Source organism: Lytechinus pictus, unplaced genomic scaffold (genome assembly GCF_037042905.1).
Source record: "Lytechinus pictus isolate F3 Inbred unplaced genomic scaffold, Lp3.0 scaffold_19, whole genome shotgun sequence".
NCBI classification, from domain to species: domain Eukaryota; kingdom Metazoa; phylum Echinodermata; class Echinoidea; order Temnopleuroida; family Toxopneustidae; genus Lytechinus; species Lytechinus pictus.
The window spans coordinates 15,044,420-15,056,487 of NW_026974140.1; the positions used below are offsets into that span (position 1 = coordinate 15,044,420).

Here is a 12,068-nt window from a genome sequence, read left to right on the forward strand (position 1 = left end):
GCGACGAGCTGACGTGTAGCATTCCATAGTTTTTGTACAAAATCCTCAAACTAGGCTGTGAGAATAGACTGGATTTTAGGTTTTTAAGATGAATTTACCAGGATTGAAGACCCTTATGTCACAGAGAGTGGTGAGTATTGTGTAATTGAATCAAATTCTTTAAATGAAAAAGTTGCTAATGTTACTTTTTGCATTAATTTTCACGTAATTCGCAAACTTCATGCGCTCCTTAGACTAAGTAGTAAGTTACTAAGCCTGGTCCCACGTCTTGACTTTGTGCGTAGCCCGGCGTAGGGCAAGATTTTTAATCGTGGACGTTGATGCACGGTACAGACAATACACTCACACGTATTGCGAGGTTAGTATTAATAGTATACTAACCTCGCACCACGAACCGCATTTGGCAGTGGATTTCTAACTAGTGGGTCCCGCGTGCTGGGATCTCACTTCTTGGGTCCACAACACACGACTTCTATTCTATGGCTTGAATTTTCTGTGCGCGGCGGCATGTAATGAACCCTTGGGCAGTTGGGTGCAGATTACTGGTACAGTTTTTCGCCGGCGCGGCGCCAGGTATAGTTATCGCGTCGGAATCTTAGTTTGTAATTAAACCAAGGAAATAAATATTAATCGCAAGCGTGTACGTAGTCGCACGTAGACGTAGGCCTACATCATCAGTCCTATGATATGAAATGATCTTGCATTTGCAAATCTGACTCCTCACTACACCATTAAGAATGATATTTTTCATGAAAAAAAAAGAAATCTGCATAAAATTTTACTTTCCAAACCAGTGCAAATGCAGTCTCATCACTCAGTCACATCACTGATTTCATCTTGCAAAATGTGTGAATCACTGAATGTCGTGTGATCTCAAATCTAGCACTACTAATCTCTACAGGGCAGAGACCGAGAGAGGACTAGTCAGCAGAAGAAAAAAGAAAAAAAGAATTGGAATGCAAAATAACAATAAGTAGATTGAAAATAGCAGAGCTTGTTTCATGTTGAGAGAGCGAGAGTAGATAAGACTAAGAGGGACAATTATTTATTCTGAATATATCTGACGTTATGTGATGGGCAAAGTCACGATTCCCTATCTCAATTCCATCGTTGCCATCAGCCATGCATTAGCAATCATTAAAGGTATTTTTTAATGGCTCAGATTTTCTTCTGCCTGTAAACTGCAATGTCCCATTAGTGATGCAATTGAGGAGGATATCAGGGGCCTGTTGCATCAAAGGGTCTTTGGTAGAACCACTCTACCTAAGTTCAAGATATTGCTCAACTGTTTCACAAAGCCAATTTTCATGATTATGGCGATATGAAGTATGTTCCTTGGAAAGACACCTCCAGACATGTCCTACATAGGCATGATCTTCTCTGCACACTTAGCCAGGAGGCTCGTAGAGAGTAAAAATCATTCACTAACGTGAGCTTATTCTCCACTGAGCCAGGGATTGCGTCCCATTCATGTGCGTGTACTGGGAAAAAAACTTAAATTTTTGCCCCCAAGATTTCAACTTTCCTTCTAAAAGATCTAGCCCTAGATGATTTAAATGGGATAACTTCGTTTCCGACATTTATACGATATCGATTTCATTTTTATACAAAAATTCATTAAAAAAACTAGAAAAATATTTTGAGAAGACGGGGAAAAAACTTGCTGGTGTTTACGTTGCCATCTTGTTCTCTTTGTCCTTCGCCAAGCTACAAGACGCACATCGATCCTCTGATATGCGTCTCGTAGCTTGGCGAAGAACAAGATGGCGACATCGCTCGATCACCGTCAGCATAGGTACAGCGTACGAACATGCAAGCCAATCTGCTGGCGCGTCCGTACGCTCAGCTGTAGCTTACGGCAATTGAAGAAGAACCTTGCTGATCCCAATCTGTCATCAAAATTCGCTTTTTTTGGGGGGGGGGTTGATATAAATCAGGTGCTGGTGTGAAATTACTTTTAAAGGACAAGTCCACCAAAACAAAAAGTTTATTTGAATAAAAAGAGAAAAATCAAGCAAGCATAACACTGAAAATTTCATCAAAATCGGATGTAGAATAAGAAAGTTATGACATTTTAATTTTTTGCTTAATGAAAAAAAAAAATAGTTATATGCACATCCTGGTCGGTATGCAATTGAGGAGACTGATGACGTCATCCACTCACTATTTATCTTGTACTTCATTATATGAAAAATGAAATATTCTAATTTTCTCCCCATTGTCAAGTGAAACAACGATTAATTCCTCCCTGAACATATGGAATTAGCATTGTTTAATAATATATGGTTCAGTCAAGTTGGCCCTTATTGTCAAATCTGTAAAAAAGTGAAATAATGTGTAATTCAAACAATAAAAAAAAAGATATAGTGAGGGACTGTCTCATTTACATGTCACTGAGTTGTACATATAACTGTTTTGTGAAAAATAAGTGAAACTTTAAAATGTCATAACTTTCTTATTTTACATCCGATTTTGGTGAAATTTTCAGTGTTATGCCAGTTTGACTTTTCTCTACTTATTCAAAGCAACATTTTTGGGGTGGACTTGACCTTTAATCATTGAAAATTGTTGGATTGGTGTTAAGGTGATGAATGAAAAAAAAAATGTGGTAACAAAATGATTAAATGAATACCTGACAAATAAAATTAATAAATTCGCTTTTTCACATACAGCCTTTCATATTTTCGTTTTTAGTCTCATACAGTCAGACACATTGATTTTGTTTACTCCATTCAAACCCTATTTTCATCTTAAAAAATAACATTTAAAACCTAATTTGCAAAATTATCATTTGAAATTAACATTCAATATAATTCAGAATATTGAAATAATATAATGTTGAAATTACTAGTACTTCAGATTTTTATTTTTTGGACAAGGGTCTCTTTTGTTTAGATATCAATGAAAGGGGTCCTTATGAGGTCACATGTTCTAGATAAGGAAACTAATGAAAATTTCCATTTTATCCAGCTATGTTTGTGAATCTTTAAAGCTGTTTCTCATTTTACTTCATTAAGTAAGCTCCATACATCAATCCTACAAACTAATAAATGAAAAATTATTTGATCGCCATTTATTGATATGATTTTATGAAAGTTGTCATTCCGTAATAAAAGGTTCATGTGACGATTAAGACTAAATATTTTGATGATACTATCGATATCAAACAATGTCGCGGACTTGGAAGACAAAATTGCCTTTGTGAAACGGAAAGCACTGATTTGTTTGCCAATCTTCCTATCTCGGAAGAATGGTCCTAGGACCTAGGATGTTTCTACGTATCGCTCATCTCGTCATGAAACAGGCCCCTGAATGATCGATAGATAGACTAATGGGGCGTTGCAAGAAACTTTCGATCAATTGCAAGTCTATTTTCGTTCCCGAAATCAAGCATATGCTGTGCAATTTATTGCAAATTTGGGATTGATTGCTAATCTGCTCCATGAAACAAGGAGTGTAATCTGATTTGTTATAGTTAAAAGTGATCAATCAATTGTAAAATTGCAACAGAATATTTGCAATTGATTGCAAATATTTTCTTGCAACACCCCCTTAGACACAGTAACTGGTTTATTAATGAAAAAAACCATCATTGCAGCATAGCTGAATTGCGATGAGTTTACATGGGTATGGTTACATTTATAACCGGAAGAATATTCTGTTGGCTTAGGTAGGCCCAGTGCTTAAATAAATGAAATGAAAACAAAAAAACAAAAGTTCGAAATCATATCACGTATCATCAGATTCATCACTATCATGAATTCATAATGGGATAAAAAGGAAGTGCATTTTGTTATAATACAATGGAAAAGTATTACAGATTCCGTTAAAATTTTGGATGATATGAAATGAGAGAAGGAAGACAAAGCAATAATGTAGATGGAAAAGAAATTTAGGTGAAGACAAGGAAGGGGGGAGAGGAAGAAGGAATGTACACTCTTTATTATTTAGTCCTTGTTTGAATCTTGGCTGATAAAATAATTGTTTCAATTGAAACAATTTCAATTGAGGGGCCAGGGGGGTAGTTCCAGTCCTTGATGGTGTGTGGACTGTACAAGGTTTTGAAACAGAAGGTGCTTGCCAGGTCGAGTAATGAATGAAGGAATTTCTCTTATGAGAGGACATTTTGAACAAAAATTTACTTGGTGACGGATTATGAGACCCTTTTGCATAAAAACTCCTACTATATATTTAAGTTTCAACCCCCCCCCAAAAAAAAAGAAGAAATTATAATAATAATTATATCTATAATAAAAAATAAAATAGACAAATCCACTCACTCATGGAATTCACATATCTTTTTTATTTTGTTGCAAATAAGCCTCCAAAGTTCATCACACTGTACTTATTATTTTTAGAGCAAAATGGATACAAAACTGAAAGTAAGAATATTCTCTTTTATCCGATTATTCTTTATAAAAAAAAGACAGAACACTTATCATTAATCTCCCACATCTTGTTGCAGAATAGTGCTATTTCAATAACATGCTCAGGCTTGGCATGGAGCTTTCCATTTCACTGTGAAATTTTAAACACAGGTCAAGAAATCAATCAAGTCACATACACTACCCTTTGGCTGTCTTTGACTTAATCTCACTCTTATGACAGTATACAGTGTATATATGTATGGCATACATGTGCATTTCTCTCTCTCATTCGATAAGCCTGCCTTCCCTAGAGTCAAATCCCCAAATGTTATTTCTCACTTGACAGGCCCTTCAACTTTATAGAAAAAAATACAAATAATGTGGTTAGTGGTCAGAGGTGTTCTATATATCAGAGCTCAGACCAAGAAAGAGTTGGTGCTTCTGTGTTACTTTAGTAAAAGAATAAAAAAAAGCAATTCAAGATTACCGTAAATATAATTTGATAACCAGATATGTAATCAGAAATGCATTTTCAATGAAATTTTTATTTTCTTGTGTCATTCTCTAGCTTCAGGCATATTGCACCTGTGTGCGTATGACCTTCCCTGTTACAAGGTCATTGAGTAGTCACCCATCAGCAACAGATAAAAGCTCAGTGGATGGAGAGAAAGAACCTCATGTATTGCATGCAGTATGGAGGATCAGATCACTTAAACGAAGGCCTTATTGGGAAAGAGACATAATGAAACAGTTGAAATTAGCTGATGTGAGTTTACATTTACAGTCTTTAATCACATAGCTTCTCAAGGTATTTTGTATACTCTAGAGTCTAGACTCTTGATAACCTTCAATGAGTCAAAGCTTTTTTTCAACCAGAATATGCAAAGATGTTTTATTAAACTTAGTACATCTTATAAGTTGAATTTTGACAAAGACAAACAGGTCTCTGTGGTTCCAAAAGATTTTATTTAGGCAGATTCACCAGTATAGGCCAGATGAATCATGATGAAGGAACAGGAGATTTAAGATTTTTAGAATTCCTTTAATTGTACTTTATATACTGATAGGAGATTTTGTGTTTTATTAATATTGTTAATGACTGTTGTGTTTTTACAATGTTTTGGCGATCCAGCCTTACAGGTTTTTTATAACCTTCATGGAAAGCCACAAAATTGATTTTGTATCTACTTTAACATTTGGTGATTCTTTGTGTTTTTGTCTCACCTGCATAGCAGAGTGAGACTATAGGCGCCGCTTTTCCGACGGCGGCGGCGACGGCGGCGGCGGCGACGGCGGCGTCAACACCAAATCTTAACCTGAGGTTAAGTTTTTGAAATGACAGCATAACTTAGAAAGTATATGGACCTAGTTCATGAAACTTGGCCATAAGGTTAATCAAGTATTACTGAACATCCTGCCTGAGTTTCATGTCACATGACCAAGGTCAAAGGTCATTTAGGGTCAATGAACTTAGACCATGTTGGGGGAATCAACATCAAAATCTTAACCTAAGGTTAAGTTTTTGAAATGTCATCATAACTTAGAAAATATATGGACCTAGTTCATGAAACTTATACATAAGGTTAATCAAGTATCACTGAACATCCTGCATGAGTTTCACATCACATGACCAAGGTCAAAGGTCATTTAGGGTCAATGAACTTTGGCCGAATTGGGGGTATCTGTTGAATTACCATCATAACTTTGAAAGTTTATGGATCTGATTCATGAAACTTGGACATAATAGTAATCAAGTATTACTGAACATCCTGTGCAAGTTTCAGGTCACATGATCAAGGTCAAAGGTCATTTAGGGTCAATGAACTTTGGCCAAATTGGGGTATTTGTTGAATTACAGCCATAAATTTGAAAGTGTGTTGGTCTAGTTCATAAAACTTGGACATAAGAGTAATCAAGTATCACTGAACATCCTGTGCGAGTTTCAGGTCACATGATCAAGGTCAAAGGTCATGTAAGGTCAAAGAACTTTGGCCACGTTGGGGGTATTTGTTGAATTGCCATCATATCTCTATAAGTGTATTGGTCTAGTTCATAAAACGTGGAAATAAGAGTAACCAAGTATCACTGAACATCTTGTGCGAGTTATAGTAGTTTTCAAAATCAGCACTGCTGCTATATTGAATCGCGTGATGCAGGTGAGACGGCCAGAGGCATTCCACTTGTTATCTTATTTGTGAAATAAAGATTGAATTGAATTATTCAATGGGATTTCTTCTCTTAAGTATCTTTGCTTTTTTGAGAATAGAGAAAGAAAATTTTTAAGTATTGTTAATTCAAAGAACAAATATTGATTGATGAGATAAATTGTTAAATGAAAATACTTGACAAGTGTTATTACAAATATTCTTTTTTGTTCAGACTCGTAAGCCTGTAATCCACAAGAACACACCATTGGTTAATTCTCTTCTGACCCGGGTCCGCCATCTTATCCGCATCAAGCCGGTTAATCCCGTCTATGGAATGCCAGATGGGGATTATGAAGATACCTTGCTCAAGTGGAATGGAGATTTTATTGTGAAAAGAAAGATTGAACCACACAGAGAGGAAAAGACTGCTGCTATATCAGATGGAGCTCATGAAACAAAAAGCTAGAATCATAGTCCCGCAATGGACATATATTGGTGCGGAGTTTGGACTTCTATGAGATGTCATAAATAGCTATTTTAAATGTGGAAGGTAGAGATTGATGAGCAGCAATTTTCTTATTATATTCCTATTTTGTATTTATGCTTTATATTGCTATGTCAATGTTTGCAGTAAAGAAGTTGAATGTCTACATTATCTCAGGAGATCATATTCATTCATGTATGTGTATTTATAGGGCTTGAATAAATCAAAGGCCCTTTCAGGCCATGGCTGTGGATGTCCTGTTGATTTTCTTTGATGCCTCTGCCATTGGCCTTCGCCCTTGCAGAGTGTTTGTCCTCTTCAGGGGCCGCGGAAGCAGGGGGGGGGGCTGGGGGGGGGTTTCAGTCCCCCCCTCCCACTTTTTTCCAAAACCATGTACAAAAATGTAAAATTGACCATAGGATTGTGATTTTTTGCATGATCAGCCCCCCCCCCTCCACTTTTGACTCAGCCCCCCCCCCCACTTTGAAAACCGTTCCGCGGCCCCTGCTCTTGTTTAATTCTTTTTCCAATTTACCCATTTAATGCTCCTAAGTTGTAGACTGTTTATATCAATGCTTAGATGACAATATATCTTACCTTCCAATTTTGAAGAAAGAAATCAAAATATTTGATCAACTTACAAGTGATGTCCCGTTGAAATTTGTGTATCTTTGAAAGTTTAGCCACTGCCATGTCTAAGGCTAGACTACCCCATGTGTTACTACACTCTTCTACATATTTCACAATTTTGAAGTTACAGCAGCATGCCAAACATTTAAAGGAATGTTTCATTTCCATAAAATCTGAAAATTGAAATTTATATTTTTCTTCAGATTTTGAAAAAATCTTCATTGTCACTTTAAAATAACTTGATGTTTGAACTGAACTATATCCTGTCATGAAAATGAAACAAGCGTGTATTTTTAATTAGAAGAAAACATGCAACTTACATTGGTGAAGAAAGAGGGAAGAGCTTATTGTAAACCATCACATTTTAAAAGCCACGATATAGGAGATACAGAGATCAAGGTAAGTTTATTTGTTTAAAATAAAGATATATTAAAATGGCCGTAAAAATGAAAAAAAAACATAGCTTGAATATGTTCATTTTCATTTGGAAAACACCCCCCCCCCCCCAAATTAAAGAGCTGTGCTATTATCATGTACATTATTCAGAAAAATAAATATCCAATGATTGGAGATGATGAAATATACTACTGGTGAGAAACAAGTTTATCAAGTCAGAGATAGGGTTTTATTGGGGGAGGGGACTGAGAAAGGTAGATAGGGAGAGGGAGAGAAGAAATGGTGAAATGAAGATGGGCAATGATTGAGTAAGAAGGGAATAAGGAGAGAAGATGGGAAAGAAGAAAAAAAGAGAAGGGAAAGAAATGGAGATTGTGAAACAGTGGAATAGAGGGGATTCAAACGTATAATACATTTAACCCTATCCGGGGGGCGGGGCCTCAGAGGCCCCCCCTCAATGATTCGCACAACATTTTCGCCGCATGAAATTTTTTTAACGCGCTGCTCGCTGACTTTACTTTCAAGTCTTGCGCAACTTTTGAGACCAGTTTTTGCATCACCCTGCTACGCGGTACCTAAATTACGCAACATTATGTAAGTGCATGTCGGACCCAAAATTGCTCAAAAACGTGATTTCGTGTACAAAGTCAATGCAAATTGTGTTTTCAACCAATAATCATAAATGTATGGTTATTTTTAGTATTGCTGGTCTAAATGTATTTATTTTATGCCGTTTATCATCTCAGAAGAGTCCCCAACAAATTTCATTGAAAAAACAATGAAAAACAAAAGGTAAAAAAAACAAAGAAATACATAAGAAATTGCAATAAAACAATGAAATACATAAAGTATGATTTCGCGTACTAATTATGCATAAATTAGCATAATCGCTTAATACCGATTTGCATGAAAGAAATTACTATACAGTTTTGTAGATTATGTCCAAGACAACCTGCGTGCCAATTTTCGGCGCGATCGCGCGGTAAACGGCCGAGATCTCAAGAGGGGGGGGGGGGGGGGGCCTGGGAGGCCCCCCCCCCCCCTGGCCATATGAACTCCCAAAATACCCCGGCCTAGATAGGGTTAAGGAAGTGAACCGACCAAGCAGATTTCAAAAGCATTTTGTAGATGTAGACTAAAAATGGAAGGAATATGAACATTTGGAAGTAAAGGTGGTTTTTTGACCCCCTCCCCCAGGTGCGTGCGACTTTGGAAAGAGATGAGGGAGTGAAATTATGGTAGTGAGACAGTGGGTGTAGACCTATTGTCACCGTCCTTATTTTTTTGTGGGGGAGGACCTGCCCCCCCCCCCCTAGTCTGACGCCCATGTCGTGTACTTCCTCCATACATATGATACATACTTGTCATATCGTGAAATTGTATGATGCTCGATAAAATAATATGATGCTCGACTGTAAATTGGGGGCAATGATAAAACATGCCATCCCTATACCTGATATATTGTGGGGATATATCCCCCACCCCCCTGATCGACACCCAGGCCTTCAAAGGAGCCAACAAAATCAGCTTTTAGCGGTTGATCAGAGAAAATGTAGATGAAATACATTTTCTGCCCCAACAGGCGAAAGGTGGATCCGCCCCTGCAATCCGATGAATGCAATTAACGGACTGCATACCGCCATCACCAAAATCACTGAACTGTTACATACCCTAGAAAGGCCTAGATGAATAAAGGGCAAATCACACTCTCACTGGAGGAGCAGTGTTGAGATAAAAGGTCCAGAATCACATGCACAACGTCATAGCAAGACGGTTTTTATGATGGCGAGATTTGGTAAACACCTATGGATAGCGTTGACCTTCTTATCAATTGCTTTAAATTGCTTCCTTCTCTTCGGCGGGAACATCTTTGGTAAGTATATCCTTATTCCTTTATTTGCATTCGTGTAGATAAAAGATTCATCTCATAATGTAAAGTAATTTATCCACGACTCTCAGCCGACTTTATTAGACCATGGAGCTAATAGCTCTATGATTAGACCAGTGGCGTACCTGGGATTTTTCACAGGGGGGGGGGCAAAACCGTCCGCCAAAAAATTTGACAAGCAAAAAAAAAAAAAAAAAGGTCTTCAAGCTCGTAGGTACGCTAGTGGATTAGACCATGAAATTAGACCATGCATGAAATCTGGTCAGGGGTCCAACAACCTCAACATTACTCTAAATTGCATATTCTGCTGTATTATATATCGTCAAATTGCGACCATAGATATGCCATCCTATATGGCGCGAAAATGGAAATCTACTTATTCTGATATCATGATAAAAATGGTGTGAACAGGAAGATTCTCCCTGTTGACGGCGCAAAAAAAAAAGAGAAAAGGGAGAAGGAAAATTTAATAAAGGAGGAATAGAAATAAGAGGATGAATCTATCGGATTAAAAAAAAATCCCGTTTTCAAGTCAATATACAAAAAAAAAATGCTCGGAGATTTCATTACTTTTTGGGATACATGAATACGCATCATGTTCATGATAACAGAAAAGGGCTTAATTTCACCCTTTCAGGTCTCAGTTTTGTCGTTCGTACTTCACACTGACATTATTGCTCCTCATGATTCTCTACACTAAGTCCTTAAAAAAGTTATCGCTTTTATTGTAAGTATCAATACAATGGATGCCATTTGGTATAGCAGAGAGGGCAGGATGGCGGTTTTTTCGACATCTCTTAAATCGATGCAAGTTATACGCAAGAGAGCATAGCGACCGAGCAAGTATATTTGCCACTTTCAGTTGTAAAACCTGGTACTTTAAAATGCCTGATAATACCACATACAAATTAGTATAGCAAAGAGAGAGGGCGCGGCTGAAATGTTGACCTCCAAAATAAAGTTCTTTTATGCAAGAGAACGTAGCGACCTAACTAGAATTCATTAAAAGTGTTGGAACTTCGCAGGGACCTGGGAAGCGGGGGTGCTGGGGGTGCTGAAGCACCCCCAGAAATTATCCTGGGGGTGTATCGTTTTCCATAGGCAGCACCCCCACGAAATCGGGTTCCCCCCTGTATTTTTTAAAATATGTTATAATGTACATAATTATCACATCCGACAATCGCAAATCATTTACATAGTCTTTCACATATTCCAATAACATCCCTCCTATAACGCGACTCAATCAAGCTCCAGCGGGGCAGCACTCCAAAACAGACGTGGTCGCGCGCAATACGTGATAACCATACACACTCTTCGATAACAGGGAAAGGACATGGGGGTGGTTTTATGGACTTGAAACTTCCAGGTTTTATGTCGAATCAAGTGAGCCCGCGCCCGACCGCCCGTGTATTGTATACAAAAATTACAAGTCAGATAATATAAATCAAATTTCACTAGTCTTTTTCGCCCTGCCCCATGGCCCTGGGGGCTGGGAAGCGGGGGTGTTGGGGGTGAAGCAACTCAAAAATTTTAGGGTGCTGCGTGTGTTATTTTCCATAGGCAGCGCACCTGGAAATCTAGTGGTAGGTATGATAAATGACAGAAATGTAATGAAAATGAACGACGTTTTGTAGAACCCCCCCCCCCCACTTCAGAATTTTCCGACACATTACTTGAAATAATGTTTAAATTCACCCTCTTTCAGATAGGAATATCTAATATTTTCTCCTCGCGCTTCGCGCTCGCATTTTTGATTTTTATAATAAAATGAAATGTATTTAGAATGCCCAGATACTAGGTCTAACTCTGAACACGCGCAGGCATGCTTATTCAGATACGCAGCTTGATTGGGTGGGGGGGGGGGGGGGTACTCCGGGCTGAAAATATTTATATCAAATACATTTTATCAAAAATGAATATATTTTATAAAAATCTGATAACCATTAGTTAAATTATTTAATTCTAAAGTTTAGCAATATTTTATGAAAATGGTGATATGCATGTCGTCATGAATATTTCATAGGTGGGCTAATGCTGTGACATTCCCAATATCCTGTTTCTTGTGGAATCAAAATTGTTTCATTTTTTTCATACCAGAGTGAATGATATGTCTCCCTTATAATGAAATAAGTTGCAGCAAAGAATATCTTATGGAC

General features: G+C 37.5%; 1 protein-coding gene across 1 annotated transcript; it reads left to right on the forward strand.

Moving 5' to 3' along the window:
- Positions 1 to 8,212, forward strand: LOC129259941 (large ribosomal subunit protein uL30m-like). The gene is made up of 3 exons (XM_054898057.2): positions 1 to 130; positions 4,936 to 5,133; positions 6,747 to 8,212. Exons 1-3 carry the CDS (start codon positions 89 to 91, stop codon positions 6,978 to 6,980), a joined length of 474 nt encoding a protein of 157 aa, XP_054754032.2. The 5' UTR covers positions 1 to 88; the 3' UTR covers positions 6,981 to 8,212.
- The last annotated feature ends 3,856 nt before the right edge of the window (positions 8,213 to 12,068 follow it).